We start from the raw sequence: 18,525 nt of genomic DNA, 5'->3' as shown, positions 1-18,525 counted from the left end.
CCTGTGTCCTCAGCCGTGTGCCAGCCACCGTGCCAAAACCGGGGCTCCTGCAGCCGCCCTCAGCTCTGCGTCTGCCGCTCCGGCTTCCGTGGAGCCCGCTGCGAGGAGGTCATTCCTGATGAGGAATTTGACCCCCAGAACTCCAGACTGGTTCCTCGACGCTGGGCCGAGCATTCACCCAACCTGCGCAGGAGCAGCGCGGTCGGAGAGGGCACTGTGGCCAGAGCACAGCCGCCTGCACCACAGTCACCGCCGGCTGGGTAAGTCCTCTTCTCTGTGGGGCTCGGGGTCCGGGGCTCAGAATCTTTTTGGAGGGGCTTCTTCCTTCAGACGGTTTGGTAAAGGCTGGTGGAGAAGGCCTCAGAGTCACCTTCCCTCCTCCCCACCCTCCTCGGCTCTCCCTCACATGTCCGGAGATATGAGCAGGAGAGTAGGTGTTGAGGCTGGCATGGGTGTTGCCAGGCTAGGGTGGAAAGAGGAGGGAAGTGAAGTTTTTGCCACCCTCGAGTGCCTGAAAGGAAGCTGAGGAGGGCATGTACCTGGGGCCACAGCCTCTTGGCTCACAGCCTAGCTTTGCCATCTCCCAGATGGGCCACCCCAGGTGAGTCACTTACCTCTCTGCCTCGGATTCTGCATCAGTAAGGTGGGAACAATGGTAATACCTGTGTTATGAATTGTCGTAAAGATTAAATTAATCGTCTGGGTGCAATGGCTCACGCCTGTAATCCCAGCACTTTGGGAGGCCAAGGTGGGTGGATCATGAGGTCAGGAGTTTGACACCAGCCTGGCCAAGATGGTGAAACCCCATCTCTACTAAAAATACAAAAATTAGCCAGACATGGTGGCGGGCTCCCATAATCCCAGCTACTTGGGAGGCTGAGGCAGGAGAATCACTTGAACCCAGGAGGTGGAGGTTGCAGTGAGCCGAGATCACGCCACTGCACTCCAGCCTGGGCAACAGAGCAAGACTCTGCCTCAAAAATAAATAAATGAAGATTAAAGTAGTCAATATAAGGAAAGTGCTTAGAGCAGTGCCTGGCACATATGGAAGCTATTTATGCTTGTTCTCCCCTACCCCATCCCTGGCCTCCTCCTCCTCCACCTGTGGTCCCTATGATGTAGGAAGGACTCCTCTGCCCCAGCTTCGGCCTCTCTCCTTACAAGGGAGGAGAAGGAGTGTGTGGGGGAAGGGAGTAGAAAGAAAAGTGAACAAGGGGAGTGTTCCGGGCAGGATTCCCTGGCCTGCTTGCCAGCCAATCTGGCTAGACTTTTTCTAGCTCAGGACAGGAAATCTGAACTTTAAAAACCGGTCCATTTCTAGGGGACTGTGTTTTCCTTTTCGTTTTTCAGGTTAGTTTTTCCATTCGCTTCCTACTTAAGAAGTTGTTTCTGAAATGTTGCAACCTTGCCTTGCTGAAATAAAGGGGGAGAGGATTTGCCCTCTCAGAGGCCAGGAGAAGCAGGCAGAGGAGGCTGACCTTGAGGTTAGGCCTCAGCAGGAAAGGTCAGGAGAGACTGGCTGAGTAGGAGGGAGAGCAAAGAAAGGAGGTTGAGCGTATTCAGGAACTCTGGGAACGGGTGAGGTCAGGCAGACCAGGGTCTTGGTGAGCTGGGTTCCAGGCCCCGGGCACCCAAGCAGATGTTTTCCAAGGGCAGCTAGGAGCAGGGAGAAAGAAAGGATGGACTCAGGTCAAGGGCCTGGGAGCTCCAAGGTCAAAAGCAAAAGAGCCAAACCCTGCAGCCAAGGCCCAGGGATGCTGGGGCAGAAATAAAGAGCAGAGCTAAGCAGCCCCAGATGAATGAGAGTGAGGGCCTGGGATTGGGCGTGAGCAGGTGGGCAGTGCCAGTGCCTTGTTCTGATCAGTCCCGCCTAGATTAGGGTCCCAGGTGGTAAGCTTGGTGTAAGGCACTTGGAAGAATACTTGAGGTGCCAGCTCAAGGGCCAGGGTGGGCACAGAGTCCTCCCAGCAGAGCTTTCCATGTCTCTTGTGGTTTGTGGGATTCATCCATTTATGATGCATTGGTCGGGAGCGGGGGTTGCTGGGCAAGTCACTATGCCTGTCACAGTCTTGAGTCAGAGCCCTTTGAAGCTCCCGGCTGCATCTTTCCTCCCAGCTAACTCCTCCCGATTCTTCAAGGTGAATCACATTTCCCTGGCTATCTGGCCCCTGCAGCACTTACTCTCCAGCCTGCAAACTGTGCATCTGCGTCCTGCACCCGCAGTGCTTGTAGATCCAGGGTCCTACACTCTGGATTTCCCTACAGCTCCCCCAACAGTGCCTCGCCCATTGAAAATGTTCAGTCCATATTTGTTCTGACACTGGGTCCAAACTACAGAGTTAGCCTAACAAAAGCACCCTCTTGGCATTGAACCCTCAGCCCGTACCTGCAGCCAAGGGCACTACCCCATGTGCTGCTCAGAGGACAGGAGGAGGTGAAGCCCTTGCCAGTTCCCAAGGCAGGTGTTCCATCTTTCCCTAGCGCAGCGCTTTTCACACTGCCTTCAGATGGTCTGTTCATATGCTCACTGGATCGGGAGCTACCCCGGGGTTCACACGATGGACTCAGGTCAAGGGCCTAGGGAGCACCAAGGTCAAGAGCAGAAAAGCCAAACCCTGCAGCCAAGGCCCAGGGGTGCTGGGGGCAGAAACAAGGAGCAGAGCTAAGGGGCCCCAGATTGATAACAGTGAGAGCCTGGGATTGGCTGTGAGCAGATGGGCAGTGCCAGTGGTGCCTTGTTCTGATCCATCCAGGCCGAGGGTCCAGATGGGACCCTCGTTCACGAATGTGTCCCTGGTACCTAACACCACACCTGGCACACTTCTGTGCTCAATCAGTGTAAGTTAAATAGATAAATAAATGATGGGGTGAGGGGAAGCTGCGAGGCAAGGAGGATGCCATGTGAGCCTTCCACCCCCCAGCGAAGGTTTCCTGTATGTGACAGGCAGTGGAGGGCTGAGGTCCTGGGTGAGGTCTCTGGCCCACAGCAGGTCTGTCCTCTTTGACTTTCACAGGCTCCCTGGCCAGGGGCTACTGTGATGTTCTTAATGAGCTGCAGCCTTTAGGCCAGCCAGTCTCTGTGTGCCCTGCGGCCTCAATGCTATGAAATCTGGGAGTGCCCTGTTGTTGGCCCAGCTGCTAGCCCAGCTGTGTTTTGTTTTAGGAGACCAAATCCTGCTTGCCTGGTGGTGTCAGACATTTCCTGTGACCTTGGCCAGGTTTCCCAAGCAGTCCCTGGCCTCTCTCCTGATAGCAACTTGGACAGGCCCTGTGTGTCCAGATAGAGGCGGTGACATGACGCAGAGGACATTCTAGGAGTTGGGGAGGGAGGAAGTCCAGGAGGAAGACCAGAGGGAGAGGCCAGGAGCGTCTCAGGCAGCAGGCAGGGTGCCCTACAAAGGACCAGACTGATGTTGTCCAGCTGTCATCTGGGCTGGCTGTAGGGGCCTGGAGACTCCCTCTGAGCCCCATGCCATGAATTCTTCCCTAAGGCTGGGCAGAGGGCCTGCCTCACCTGGAGAGCAAAAGCCAGGCAGCCGGGAAGGGACTGAAAGATGGAGGGAGGGCTGGTTACAAGAACCTGCAACCTGCAGGCTTTGGAAAGCAGTGGTTTAGACCAGTGCTTCCCAAATGGAAACTAGTAGGTGAGTCACCTGGGGACTTGTCAACATGCAGGTTCTGATTCAGCAGGTCTGGGATGAGCAGCTCTAACGTGATCCCCGGGGATGCTGATACTACTGGACCATGGACCATATTTTGAGTGGTGAGGGTTAGAGCCTGGGCTTTGGTGTGCTCTAATCCAGGATTTACCCCTCACCAGCTATGTGACAATAGGCCAATAGTGTCTAACCTCTCTAAGCCAATTGTGTCCACCTGATAGGATGACAGGAAAGATTAAATGAGATCATGTGAGTAGAACACTTAGTGTGGTGCCTGATGTGTTAGTGTTCAACATGCATTCACTGTCAATGGGCAGGATCTCTCTGCCTTGAGGACTTGGTGGATGGGAGGAGGTTGTAAAGAGCAGACAGAGGAAACTGGAGTGTGTGTGTGTGTATGTGTGTGTGTGCATGTGTGTGTGCATATGTACATATATGTAGACCTGTTCTGAGAAGAAATCAGAGCCCAGACCCAGCCTCAGGGGTCCGCAGATCCAGCAGTGGCTTTGGCTGGCTTGGGGCAAGGTTATTCCACCAGGACCATTGTCGCCAGCCCTAGGGGAGAGAAGGTTAAGGGGAGATGTCAAGAATGGGAGGACCTCTGCTGTGTTTGCTCCTTGTTGAGACCTGAGGACCTAGAGGCTGAGCCCTGGGGACATCTACACAGGCTTGAGGAGGATCACTTGAACCCAGGAGGCGGAGGTTGCAGTGAGCTGACAAGAGTGAAACTCCATCTCAAAAAGAAAAATAAAAAGAAACTAAGCAAGCTTGGTCATGACATGGGCAACAGGGGGCCTGAAGGGCAGTGCTGAGTCCTGCGTGGGGTGTCTGGGGGTGTCTGGGGAGCTGTGGCCCTGTGGTGGTGGCTCCCAGCAGGATGCTCCTGCCTGGTTGCTCCCTCTCCTCTGGATTGCCTCCTCTGCACACCCCACCTCTTTATCCACTGTTCACTGTGTTCATTTTATATGGCTGCCATGACACACGATCACAAAATTAGCAGGTTAAAACAGCACACATTTATTTCTATACAGTTTTCTAGGTCACACATCTGAAACCGGTCTCAGCAGGCTGAAATCAAGGTGTGAGCAGGCTCCTGGGACTCTAGGGGCTCCGTTTCCTCGCTCATTTAGGTTATCTACAGAATTCAGTCCCTTGTAGTTATAGGACTGAGGCCCTGTTTCCTTGCTGGCTGTCACTCGAGGGCTGTTCCCAGCATCAGGAGCTGCCCTCATGCCTTGGCTTGTGGCCTCCTTTCTCCATCTTCAAACCCAGCAGCAGCACCTGGACTCCGTGTTCGCATCTTCCCTCTGCCTGTCTCTTTGGCTGCCTCTGTCCCTGACTCACTCACTTGCCTCCCTCTTCTACTTTTAGGGGCCCGTGTCATGACCCTGGGCCCACCCAGATAATCCAGGACCATCTCTCTATGTTAAGGTCAACTGATGAGCAACCTTAATTCCATCGGTCAACTGATTAGCAATTTTAATTCCATCTATAACCTGAATTTTCTTTTGCCATTTGATATAACATATTCAAAGGTGTAACCTCAGGGATGGAGATCATGGGGGCCAACCACACCCACTCACTGCAGCACATTCCAGTTGGGACCCTTGTCTAAAGTGGAAGAGCTCCCTCTTATCAAGGGCTTGCCACAAGGGTGGCCCCACATGATCTGGCCTCAAAACCCTTCTGACATCCCCACTGTCCACCCTCACCTCTCACAGCCCGTGTTCATCCTCCTGCCCTGCCAGCTGACTGTATCTTCCTCAAATGTGCTGGAGACAATCCCACCTCAGGGCCTTGGCACTTGCCATCTCCCTCCCTGGAGCCCTGACATTTTTTTTGTTTGTTTTTGAGCCAGGGTCTCACTCTGTCACCCAGGCTGGAGTGTAGTGTCACAGCTCACTGCAGCCTTGACCTCCTGGACTCAAGCGATCCTCCTATCTCAGCCTCCCAAGTAGCTGAGACTACAGGTGTGCACCACCACACCTGGCTCTTTTTTTTTTTTTTTTTTTTTTTTGAGATGGAATCTTGCTCTGTCACCCAGGCTGGAGTGCAGTGGTGCGATCTCGGCTCACTGCAACCTTGGCCTCCTAGGTTCAAGCAATTCTGCCTCAGCCTCCCGAGTGGCTGGGACTACAGACGTTTGCCACACCTGGCTAATTTTTTTTGTATTTTTAGTAGAGATGCGGTTTCACCATATTGGCTTTTAGAGATGTGGTTTCACCATGTTGCCCAGTCTGGTCTCCAACTCCTGGGTTCAAGCAATCTTCCTGCCTTGGGATTCCTGCTGGGATTACAGGCCTGAGCTCAGGGCAAGCTGAGCCACTGTACCTGGCCCCTGTATTAGTTTTCTAAGACTTCCATAAAAATCTGAGTGGCTTAAAACAGCAGAAATTTATTCTCTTACAGCTCAGGAGCTGGAAGTCCAAAAATCGAGGTGGCAGGATTGGTTTCCTCTGAGATCTGAGGGAGAAGGTTCTTGCCTCTCCGCCAGCCTAGCTGGTGGCAATCCTTGGCCTTCCTTGGCTTTTAGCCGCATGACCTTGACATCTGCCTCACTCATCACAGGGCCCTCTTCCTTGCGTGTGTCTGTGTGTCTCTGTGTTGTCATCTTCTTATAAGGGTGCCAGTCATTGGATTTAGGGTCCTCCATAATCCAGCTTGACCTCATCTAAACCTAACTAATTACATCTGCAAAGGCTGTTTCCAAATAAGGTCACATTCATAGGTCCGGGGTTAGGATTTTCCTGGGGACACAATTCAACCCACATGAAAACACTCTTCCCCCGACACTCCCATGGCTGCTTCTCCCCTTTCCTTCTTGGTGGGGCCCTCTCTGTCTATGACATCTAAAGCCCTCCACACCCTCCTGGCTGTTTTTCTCTGCAGCACTAACATCTCAGGTATTTCACCTGTGTATTTGAATTAATGTTTTTCTTACCCCAAGAAACTGTCAGGTGAGGGAGGACAGACGGTTTTCTCTCTTTTCTTGGTTGATATCTCTGCAGCACCTTGAGCATGACTCAGCCCATTGTGGAGCTGAGTAAATATGTGCCCAGAGTAGGGCTGAGTCAATTAGCTGTCTACACACATTTTGTTTTACGTGTCACAGCTCCTTGCAACAGATGGTCCGCGTTGCCATTCTGTTGGTGAGAAGAGGCTCAGAGAGGGGAGGTAGCCCGTCCCTACCCTTTCCTGGCCTGGTGTCTCCAGCACCTGTTCTCTGCCTGCACTAATCTCTCTGAGCTTTTGTCTGTGGGGAGACAGGGAAGGGCCAGGGCACCAGGCAGCTCTTGCTGGAGGTCCAACCTCGAGTGGTGTGTGCCAGGAGTGCTGGGCGCATGTGGCAGCCTGTGCCTGTGTGTGGGTGGTCACCTGCCAGAGGCTCCCTACCCCAGAGAGAACCCCATCTTGCCTCAGCCTCCCAGCTCCACAAGGGCCCTGTTGGCACTTTTTGGCATGGCTTTTAACCTACTGCTGCTGAGAATGAGCCCTCGGGTTTCCTATGGGAGCACTGCCCCTCCATCCAAGACCTTTGATTAACTTTCCTGTTGGGAGCACAGGGACTACACTCCCAAGTGGGTGATCTCTCTAAGTCCGAGGGAACAGAGGGACCTTGCAATAGATTGTTGCCCCAAAGCCACTTTGGGGAGACCCAGGCATCCCTTCCTTGGAGCAAAGGTGCCGGGAAGGCAGCATCCCCTGGCTGAGAGAGTGGCAAGGGGTTTTCCCTTGTGATGAGGCAGAATCAGAAACTAGATGCCAGGGCTGGGTGAGGTGGCTCATGCCTGTAATCCCAGCACTTTGGGAGGCTGAGGTGGGTGGGTCACCTGAAGTCAGGAATTTGAGATCAGCCTGGCCAACATGGCGAAACCCTGTCTCTACTAAAAAACACAAAAAATTAGCTGGGCAGTTGTCTTTGTAGGCATGGTAGCAGGCATCTGTAATCCCAGCTACTTGGGAGGCTGAGGCAGGAGAATCACTTGAACCTGGGAGGCGGAGGTTGCAGCAAGCTGAGATCACGCCACTGCCACTGCTGCCACCCTCCTCTCTGGGCTTCTGAGTGCTGCTGCATGCCTTCTGCTTGTTCCTCTGGGCTACGCAGCCCCCTGTTTGTCCTTCTTCGTCCTCATTCAAGTCCCTTGGTCCCAAGACTGTTCTCTGATTCAGCTAGGACATGCTGGGAGACCAACGTGTGCTCAGAGACTTTGGGAAAATCCTCTCCCCTTCCTGGACCTCTTCTCACATTTGTAAATCAGAGGGCTAGTGTGGATCTCCTCAGAGCTAATGGTCAGCTGGGCGCAGTGGCTCATGCCTGTAATCCCAGCACTTTGGGAGGCTGAGGCTGGTGGATCACTGGAAGTCAGGAGTTCAAGACCAGCTTGGGCAACATGGTGAAACCTCGTCTCTACTAGAGATACGAAAATTAGCTGGCTGTAGTAGTGCGCACCTGTAATGCCAGCTACTTGGGAGGCTGAGGCGGGAGAATGGCTTGAACCTGGAGGCGGAGGTTGCAGTAAGCCGAGATCATGCCACCGCACTCCAGCCTGGGCAACAGAGCCAGACTCGGTTTCCAGAAAAAAAAAAGAGAGAGAGAAAGAGTGAATGGTCTAGGACTCTGGCCGCCAGGCTGGCCACTTCCCATCCCTGATGGTGAAATGTGCTAATTCTCCCCTTGGCCTGTTTCCAAGGTTGTGACAAGAACATGTGAGCCTTTCACCAGCACAGACCGTCGTCACTGTCCCTGACACCTTGGCAAGCCTGCCGAGGGGCTAAGCAGCCTGCATCTTCTGTGCTATGTCACCCGCTTCCTCATGGCCACTGAGTGTTCTTTCTCTGCAGGGTTAACTCAACCCTACAAATTTTTGGTGGCTTCTGAGGGTTGAGCCCCTCTCTCTCTTTCTTTTATTTTTTTAGCCTTTTTTGTTTCTTTTTCTTGACCTGTTTTTTTAACTCTGATTTCCAAAATTGCCCCTTGGGTTTTTCTGGAATTCCCCCAGCACTTAGGACCTTGAAAACTATTTTGAATGGACTCAGAATCCATAAACCCAATTTTGGTCTCTTAGCTACTAACTGGCCTTGTGACCTTGGCCAAGCCACTTAATATCACTAGGCATTCGTGTCCCTATCTGTAAAAGGAGATGGTTAATTATTCCCTCATTGGGATGCTGTGAGAATTAACTCCGATGTGTGTGAAAGATTGCTTTGTGAGTTTTAACATGCCTGCAAATGCTTTTAGCTGTCCTGACACTGGGCTGAGGTATTTGCTCATGCATGGTATATGTACAGAAGCCACTTTTAGGAATAAGCTCCTCAGTGAGGCCCTCAAGGAAGTCTTTTAAAGTAAATCTTTCAATTTTTTTTTTTTTTTTTAGATGGATTCTCACTCTGTCACCAGGCTGGAGTGCAGTGGCATGATCTTGGCTCACTGCAACTCTGCCTCCCAGGTTCAAGTGATTCCCCTGCCTCAGCCTCCCGAGTAGGTGAGACTACAGGCGTGTGCCACCATGCCCAGCTAATTTTTTGTTACTTTGGTACAGATGGGGCTTTACCATGTTGGCCAGGATGGTTTCGATCTCCTGACCTTGTGATCTGCCTGCCATGGCCTCCCAAAGTGCTGGGATTACAGGTGTGAGCCAGCACACCTGGCCAGAAATCTTGTAATTTTAAGTTTAGCAAAGGACATCCCCTGTCGTGTCCAGCTTAACACAACAGGGATATCCTTCCCTCATACCACACTCTCTGTGACAGGTACCCCAAGAGTTGTGCAGTGTATAGCCTGTGCAGCTGTATGTGGTGACCCCACACCTGGCTTCTTCCCAAGAGGGAGATTCTCCCATTTTTCCATTATTTGATGTTTTCAAGCCTCAACTTGAGAATCCTTTCATCTGGTTCACTTATTTCCACAGTACTTTTTATTTTCTGCTTTCTAACATACATATAATTTATTTATTTATGACATTTGTATATAATCAGCTTTTTTTTTTTTTTTGGTTTTTTTCTTTTTACCAGTTATTATGATCCTCAAGAGTAGGGATCTTTGTTTTGTTCACTGACGTACCCCAAGCTCCTAGAACAGTACACAGCATATAGTAAGCCCTCACTAACTATCCACTGAATGGACATTCCTGTCCTAATGCATCTTCTGTTGCTTCCTAGAGCAGACAGAGATGGTCTCAGGGCCATTTCCTTCTGAACTGATGCTCAGGCTGTCTCCTAGCATGTCACCACCTCCCAGCCCTTTCAATAGGCAATGTTTCCTTACCCTGTGCCCCTTGGCCCTGGGGGTCTAAAGCCAGGTCAAGCTGAGGGCAATGCCTCTCCCTGGAGGGCAGCGAGAGCGGGCTTAACAGAGCCTCAGGAGTGCTGAGAGTCTGGACAGGGTGTGGTGGCAGTTGTAAAGGACTCTCTTCCCAGTTTCTTCCATCTCTTGGTCCTTAGAAGAGCCCCCACCACTCCCTTCCCTGGGGCTGTGGGTTTGGAAGAGGGAGGGCTCAGAGGGATTAGGAAGAAGGGGATGCTTACTGTAGGCCTCCAGCTAGATCCAATGGAAGAGATTTGTTTTGTTTTGTTTTGTTTTTTGAGATGGAGTTTCCCTCTTGTTGCCCGGGCTGGAGTGCAATGGCGCAATCTCGGCTCACTGCAATCTCTGCCTCCCGGGTTCAAGCAGTTCTCCTGCCTCAGCCTCCTGGGTAGATGGGATGACAGGCATGGTGCCTCCACACCCAGCTAATTTTATATTTTTAGTAGAGACGAGGTTTCTCCATGTTGGTCAGGCTGGTCTGGAACTCCAGCCTCAGGTGATCCTCCTGCCTCAGCCTCCCAGCATACTGGGATAACAGGCGTGAGCCACCCCACCTGGCCCCCAGTGGAAGAGATTTTATTTTCCCAAGTCTGAGAATGCAGAAGCTGCTCATGCTTTTTGAGGAGAGTAGGAAGAGACCTTTGTCTCAGCTGAGAACTTCCTTCACCACCTACGCCCCCTCTCCCTGCTGTTGCAGAGGGTAGCTTCTAGAAATGTGGATGGGCCACACTAAGGTTTGTGGAGAGTCCCTTGGCATGCATTCTCTGCCAAACCCAGGGCACCCCTGCCCAGCAGAGACTACTTGGAGTGGCCAGATGGATCTGAAGCATTGTTCCAGCCAGGCAGAGGAAGGAGGACTGCTGCTCTGCATCGGACCTTTCAGCTGCTGGACACAACACCAGGGGTACTCCTTCACATTACAGTTTCTGTGACAGGCAACCCAAGAGTTGTGCAGTACCCAGCCCGTGCAGCTGTATGTGGTGATTCTAGACTTGGCTTCTTTCCAGGATGAAGAGAGATGTCTCCAATTTCCCTTACAAAGTGCGTTGCTTCAAGGCAGTCCTCTCCAGCTGGGTTTGGCTGTGGAGGTCCCTTCTAGGAGGGATGGACTTCAGGGGCTTTGTAGTGTTAACGTGCACCTCTCCAACCCACACAAATACCTGAGACCCATGGAGGTCAGGCCCTGAGCAGGCCATGGCTGGCCTTAGAGTCACAGGTGTGGGATGATAAAAAGACTCTGGCTCTGGGTGGACGTAGCCCAGGGCACATAGTCTAGCTATGCTTTGATCAGGAGCCTAGAGACCCCAAGAGAGGTGGTGAGGAAGGTGGGGACCAGTATGTCTTCCTTCTTCTTCGTGGTAAAGCCAGCAGCCTCTTCCTTTTGTCATGCTTGGCGCAGGGCAGATACCCCTGGGTTGGTGAGGATGCCGAGCTCAGGCCTCTGAGTGCTCAGGGGAGGAGGCCCCTTCTGCTCCCCATGTCGGGCACTGGACAGATTCAAGGGAAATGGTGTCTGCTTTCTACACACTTCTTCCTACCTTCCCCCTTCCCCCATTGGAGCCTGAAGGCAGACATCTGGCTCAAGAAGATCTCAAAATCTCTGATGACAACCTAGTGACTCCCTTTTTAAGGACTCTCCAAGAGCTGAGGATTATATGGGCCGCATCCTAGGTTTGGTTTCAGGAGAGGACTCCTCCCAGCCCAGTCTCAGGTCCAGCCCTTAATACATCTCTGAGATACGAGCTATTCGCCTTCTGTCCTCCCACAGCCTGAAGCTGGGTGATGGGGAAAGCTACCTCTTCCAGTTCATCATCATCATCATGATCAGTAGGATTTATTGCACCCTTCTATGTTTCAGGCACTGTGCTAGATTCCTACCCTTTTCTTTTCCTCCTTGCTGTCCCCACTTCAGAGTCACCAGCTCAGTGATGTGCAGGACGTGGATGTTGCACACATGTCTTTTGGTCAATTGTGTTGTGTCTAAGTAGTGGAGTATAAATGGCATAGCATGGGGACCAGCACCCAGAAGCAGAGGGGTGTGGAGGTTCCCCAGAGCTCATCACGGCCTTGGTGGTATGCTTAGAATTATGGTGACCGCGGTGAAAGTTTGGGTTAAGATTGGCTAGCACTGCAGTTGTGGTTAGGGTGACGTTCTATTTAACATGACGGTAGTGGTTAGGGTAAGACTGAAGGGCTAACTTTAGTAGTGCAGCATTAGAGTGAGGTTTCAATCTTAGGGTTGTGGACAGGGTTGGGTTAGGGTTCTGCTAAAGTAACATTTAGGACTGTGGGGTTTTTTGATTGTATGTGGTTGCTGTTCTAACCTGCCATTGATGGAGCCTTATTGAGTAAGCCGGCAGTTTACGGGCACCACCTAATTTAATACTGAGGGCAGCTTGGCACAGTGGCTAAGAGCATGGGCCACAAGTCAGATAGGCCCCGGTTCCATCTGATTTGGTTGCTCCCTAGCCATGCTGTCAAGTATGTTCTTTCACCTCCCCAAGTCTTGGTGTGAAAGACTGTTAATACCAATACTGGCTCCGCAGGGCTGTGGTCAAAATAACACAGGGGAATGTGGATCAAGTGCTGGTCACATAGGTAAGGGTTCAGCACTCAATAGCAAATACTTTTTCTTGTCTAGGTCAGTTAGAGTTCCAGCAGGAAAGAGATGGCACACTCAATGTATTTATTTACAAAGGCACTGACAGGGTCAGGAGAAAACAATGAAGGATGGTGGAGTATCCCACGGTAGCTACATAGGCAAGTCCTTACCTTCCAGGTCCAAAGGGGCAAGGGACCAGCAGTCGTAAGAACCCAGGGTCGCTCAGGCTATAGGAAAGGGCCTTGGACAGGGCTGTGGCCGCTGGTGGAGGAATGTAGCCACTGCCCACTTTAGTGCCTGTCACAAGGAAGCCGGGAGGATCCGCACCTCCACTCACCTTCTCCTGCCCTCTGACCTCCTGCTGGAGTTCCCCATTAACTGAACTGGACCGGAAGATCTAGGGCAAAGGAACCTCCCAGGTCCCAGAGGCGGGGATGGAGGGGAATCCAGGAGTGAGTGGAAGATCCTCAGCACATTTGCCAGTCCTTGCTGTGACCCTGTGAGGAGGGTATTCCCATGACCTCCCCCTTTGCAATGAGGACACTGAGGGTAAGGGCAATTGCAGCCCAGTTCTGCTTGACTTCAGAACTTGCATTTGTATTCATTGTGCTAACCAGCTTCCAGGGCATATGAGCCTAGGCCAGTATGGGAACACCCAGCTTGCCTTGGAAACTGCAGAGGACTGGGTCAGGCAAGGTATCCAGTGTCTTTTCAGGAAACTACAGAAGTCGGTGAGGGCCTGGAGCAGCATTCAGCCTCATTAAAATGCTAATGGATGCAGTTTCCAGCACTGGACTTAAAAAAATAGTAACAATAAACATTTCAGGCTTGTAGCTGTGCTCATAGCATCTAACTGACTTAAATCCTGTAGAATTTTTGTTTGAAAGGAAGAGGTTGGGAGCAGTGAAGCAAGAATAGAAAGGAAAGACTGGCAAAGCTCTTTTTCAGATGTCCCAGGGAAGGTTCGCCCTGTCCGGCTCCTTTTTACAGAACTGGCTGCTCGCTCAGTGAGGGTCACCCTCTGAGGGTGTGTGTGTGTGTGAAGTGGGGCGTGGGTGGAAGCTGCGGAGAGAACACACCTCAAAAGTCATAATGAGGATTTTTTTTAGGCTCCGGGAATTCTTCTTTTGAGCTCAAGGTTTTCAAATACGTATCAGGTTTCACCCCTTGTCCAGGACGTAAAGGAAGTTTCTGATTTATGGGTCCAGTAGTTTTTCCAGTTACTCCATCTTTAAATCTGCCATCAGTTGATTAATTTGCCACTGTCAGAAAAGGCACTGTGAGCTTCCCAGGTGAAAATAACTTGAGCAAAGTAAAGTGGTTTTATGATAATAATTTAAAAAAAAAGGGGGAAGGACTCTAAAACATACACTTGTTTCCACTTTTGGAATTAACTGAATCAGTGTCTCAGCACTCCTCCTCCTCCCTCGTCATGGTGCACACGTGCACACACACACACTTGCACACTCTCACACACACATATACACACACCCCACCTCTGCAGAAGGGCTAAAGGGGAAGATTTAAACCTGGCAGCATAATTTCTCAGAAAAGGATTAGAGAGGGAAAATGGATTAAATGCAAAGTCATCTGATGACTGTGTTGTACGAGGCTGCTTGGGACCCAGAGGGGTTTGTCTGTCTGTCTGTGTCTGTCTGTCTTCAGATGACACAGGGAAGATTGCTAAATGATTCCCAATAATGAAATGTGAAAACACATAGTTCCTTTGCTAGCCACATAGCTGTGGTTTTGTGTCTGTGATTCATGATGGAAGTGAGTAGCTGCGACAGGCATTCTGTGGTTTTTTTTTTTCTTTTCTCCTTATTTCTCCTAAAAAAATATTTGTGAAAGGTCTAAAAGGAAGTAGAGTACTTTTTGAAGAGAAAAAAAAATCCCTGTTCCTTACAAAACAAAGACTAGAGATGAAAACTTCTGGAGCTACCACACTTCTGCTTCCAGATGTCGCCTACGCTGCATTTTCCTCCCGGAGCCTCAGCCCTGCCCACGACCTGACATGTCCACCCGCGAGTGCCTGCAGCAGGGGCCGATTGAGGGAATCTGCATCTGCTGGGGGCTGGCGGTATCCTCTCAAGACCCCAGCCAGGCCACACCCTTCCAGGGTCTCTTCCTTGTGGAGAAAAACTGATTCCACATTTCTTTCTTTTTTGATGTTCTTGGTGCAAGGTCAGAGGCTCCGCAAAACTCAGTAGCGCAGTGAGGGCAGAATTGTGAAATAATTTATGTCTTCGATGAACCTGGGTTTGAATCTCAGCTCCATCACTTAGCTATGCAGCCTAGAACGAGTGATTTAACCTGGTGAGCCTTAGTATTCTCATCTGTAGGCTGGGGACGATCATCACTACCTTATGGAATTGTCAGAAGGATTGACTAATCCATGTAAGTGCATCTGGCACCATTTTGGTCCTCTGTAAATGAAACCCACTCTTTTTTTTGGCGGGGCAGGGGATGGAGTTTTGCTCTATTGCCCAGGCTGGAGTGCAGTGGCATGATCACGCCTCTCAGGTTCAAGAAATTTTCCTGCCTCAGCCTCCTGAGTAACTGGGATTACAGGCATGCGCCACCATGCCCAGCTAATTTTTGTATTTTTAGTAGAGACGGGGTTTCACTATGTTGGCTAAGCTGGTATCAAACTCCTGACCTCAAGCGATCCGCTCGCCTCAGCCTCCCAAAGTGCTGGGATTACAGGCATGAGCCACTGCCCCCAGCCGTCATCCACTCTTTCTTGTCCCCTGCTTCAGGGGTTATCTGAGCCTTTTGGAAATGCAGCAGCAGTCATCAGAAACTTTGAGGGTTTGCCCAGAGCACTTGAAAGTGTTTCCAGACCTGATGAGGTTTCCGGTCACAGCCAAGGGTGAGCAGCAGGGTGGGAAAGGGAGTCTCAACCCACAGAGGCAGACAGACTTCGGCCTGGAGACCCTGCCCCAGCACTTCCCTGCTAGGGATGACCCCAGGCAGGTTAACAGGCTTCCTGTGCTTCAGTTTTCTCTTCCATAAAATGGGGACACTAGTTCCTGTCATAGGGTTGCTGTACTAATCAAATAAATAAAAAAATAAACTGCCTTAGCAGAGGTCTGGCACATCATAGGTTGACAGGTTTGGGCTGCCGGATTGCTGAATGAAAACTTCCCAGGTTGGGGCCCTAGTTCCCATAGAAATTTCCTTTTGTTTACGGCCCTGGGGTAGATTTCCAGCTCATTTGAGAACAGAAAGGGCAGGCTGGGACTTTGGCCAGCTCCTGAAAGTGTATCTTTGACCCACATCCTTATATGCCTTAGTCTACAATGGGCTTGTCGGGGCAGGCTCAGGAGTGGGGTAAACACATCTCGAGTCAGGCCTGCATTTGCTGTTCAATAAGCCAGACCTGCTAAGCATGTGCATGTGCATGTGCGGGGTGCATCATGGAGGTTTGAAGGGTCCTCAAGGCCATGAGCTGGGAACCCAAGCGTTCAGGAGGTGAGCATCTCATGGCCAAGTTAGTGGTGGCAATATGTCTGTATACCAGGTTTGCTGTGGCTTTTGGAAATGGTCCTAACTCAATCACCTCAGCCTGGATGTCTCTCCTCCCCTTCCTCCAACCCTCTTCCAGTCTCCCGTAGCCCTTGCCAGGTCCCTTGGCCCTGCCTTGCGTTTTCATTCCCTTTTCCTGGCTGCAGCTCTCCAGCCACTTCTGGTCTTCATACGCATCTTTGTAGTTCATGCAGCATCACCATGGCAGTTTGTGGAGGGAATTTGACCCCAGTGATGGGAGGGGTGGGATGGGCTTCAGAGCCTGGCAGTCATGAGCTTTAGGTTGGTGGATTTTGCCATTCATGAGACATGTGAGCTTGAGCCAGCTACCTTCCTCCTCCATGCCACAAATTTCTCATAGGTCATACTGAGGTAGAGACACCTATGTCTCAGGTTCTTGTTGGGGGGGCCTTTCTAAGGTCATGCGTGTTTGCTGCCTTGTGCTTAGATGGTGTTTCATAAGTATAGCAATTATTTTATCAAGGTGGGTTGTGTGGGGAGGACTGTTGCCCCCAGCAGGTACCCAGAGGAGGAGACGCCACTGGACAAATCTCATTTCAGTCTCATCTCTGCCCCTCAGCATAGCTGGCTTCTGTCATTGGACCTGGGAGGCGTAACCCCACTTTGGCTTGAGCAGATGCCCTGTTCTCATAGCTAGGGAGACCTTGGCCTTGATCCAGGCTCCAGCAGCACCTCTGTACACAACTTTAGTCCCTCAGTTCAACATTCCCAGCGTCTGCCCACTCAAGAAACCTGTGCTAAGAGGGGGTCTCCTGCAATTAACCCCCATAACACAGTCCCAGTGGTAAGCCAGGAATAAATAACCTTTTCCTGTGTGAATCTCATATTCCCTATTATTAGTCATGCTTCCATTCATTCTATGTATGTCCTGGATGGATTTTTCAGGCCAGCTGGAAGAAAGGATGCGCAAAAGACGAATGTTCTCTGAGTCGGGTAACTGACAAGGACTTTGTTCAGACTCGGCCGTCCTTCCTTCCCTCCTTTCTTCCTTCCTTCTCTTCCCTCCCTCCCTCCTTCCTTTCTTCCTTCCTTCCCTCCTTCCTTTCTTCCTTCCTTCCCTCCTTCCTTCCTTCCCTTCCTTCTTTTTTCCTTCCTTCCCTCTGTCCCTCCCTCCCTTCCTCTCTCCTTTCTTCCTTCCTTCCTTCCCTCCTTCCTTTCTTTCTTCCTTCCCTCTGTCCTTCCCTCCCTCTCTCCTTTCTTCCTTCCCTCTTTCCTTTCTTCCTTCCCTCTTTCCTTTCTTTCTTCCTTCCCTCCTCCCTTTCTTCCTTCTTTCCCTCCTTCCCTCCCTCTCTCTCCTTCCTTCCTTCCCTCCTTCCCTGCTTTCCTTCCTTCCCTCCTTCCTTCCCTCCCTCCCTCCCTCCCTCCCTCCCTTCCTTCCTTCCTTCCTTCCTTCCTTCCTTCCTTCCTTCGTTCCTTCCTTCCCTCCTTCCTTCCTTCCCTCCTTCCTTCCTTCCCTCCTTCCTTCCTTCCCTCCTTCCTTCCTTCCCTCCTTCCTTCCCTTCCCTTCCTTCCTTCCTTCCTTCCTTCCTTCCTTCCTTCCTTCCCTCCCTCCCTCCCTCCTTCCTTCCCTCCTTCCTTCCTTCCCTCCTTCCCTCCTTTCCTCCTTCCCCCCTTCCCTCCTTTCCATCTCCATCTTCATTCCAGGCACAAGGAATACTAGATGACTTGTACTCATGCCTTGCCTCTAAGAGCTCCCATCCAGCGATTTGACATGCTCCACCAGCTAAAGCACACCTGGCCCTTGGGAAGGCTTTTGCAAGTGCTTTAGGAGGAAGGGATGGGAGTACCCCTGGGCAGTGTGGGTAATAGGGGTAGCAGGGGGACTCCAGGGGGAGTTTTCCATGACCGTTTTTTTTCATTAGCATTGAGTGTCAAGACCATTTTTTAACCTTGTTACTTTCCAGTGAAAACACTTTTTTCAAGGCTCCCTTTTCATGTGTGACATTCATAGGATGAGGCCCAGACTCTTGGCCTTTTATACTCGGCCCCAAAGTATAGTTCTCAAGCAGCAATATGGTGCAGAGGTCTGTGGTATAGGCTCTGGAACTAGAATATCTGCAGAATGCCTGCGTTTGAGTCCTAGTCATTGACGATGTGACCTTGGTAAGTTACCTAGCTTCTTTATGTCTCATCTGGAACAAGAGGATAGTAATAATGCCTACTTCCTAATTTTAATGGTGGTTAACTGGATTAATATGTGTTAAGTGCTTAGCACAGTACCTGGCCTGTGGTTAGCACTATGTAACTGTTGGCTATTATTATTCTCATCCTTGACTCCTAATTCTCTTTAACCAGACAGGCCTGGTTAGCTCTGAACACCATGCCAGCACATTCCTGAATGTGTCCCTCTATGCTTGTGGCTCTCTCTGCACTCCCCACCCCTTCCTCCGGCTCAGGCTCATGTCTCACGC

At 51.0% G+C, this 18,525-nt stretch overlaps 1 protein-coding gene across 5 annotated transcripts in view; it reads left to right on the top strand.

Annotated features, from left to right (window-relative positions):
• Nucleotides 1–18,525, top strand: part of LTBP2 (latent transforming growth factor beta binding protein 2) — a 112,197-nt gene that overhangs the window by 27,314 nt on the left and 66,358 nt on the right. For all 5 annotated transcript variants that reach the window (XM_035261019.3, XM_035261018.3, XM_035261020.3 and 2 more), the window contains exon 3: nt 14–260. In XM_035261019.3, coding sequence (XP_035116910.2) covers nt 14–260 — 247 coding nt within the window. The remainder of the gene's footprint in view (nt 1–13; nt 261–18,525) is intronic.

The sequence above is a fragment of the Callithrix jacchus genome, chromosome 8 (genome assembly GCF_049354715.1).
Source record: "Callithrix jacchus isolate 240 chromosome 8, calJac240_pri, whole genome shotgun sequence".
Lineage (NCBI taxonomy): Eukaryota > Metazoa > Chordata > Mammalia > Primates > Cebidae > Callithrix > Callithrix jacchus.
The sequence above is the reverse complement of the archived record's forward strand: the minus strand, read 5'-3'. Positions and strand labels throughout refer to the sequence as shown.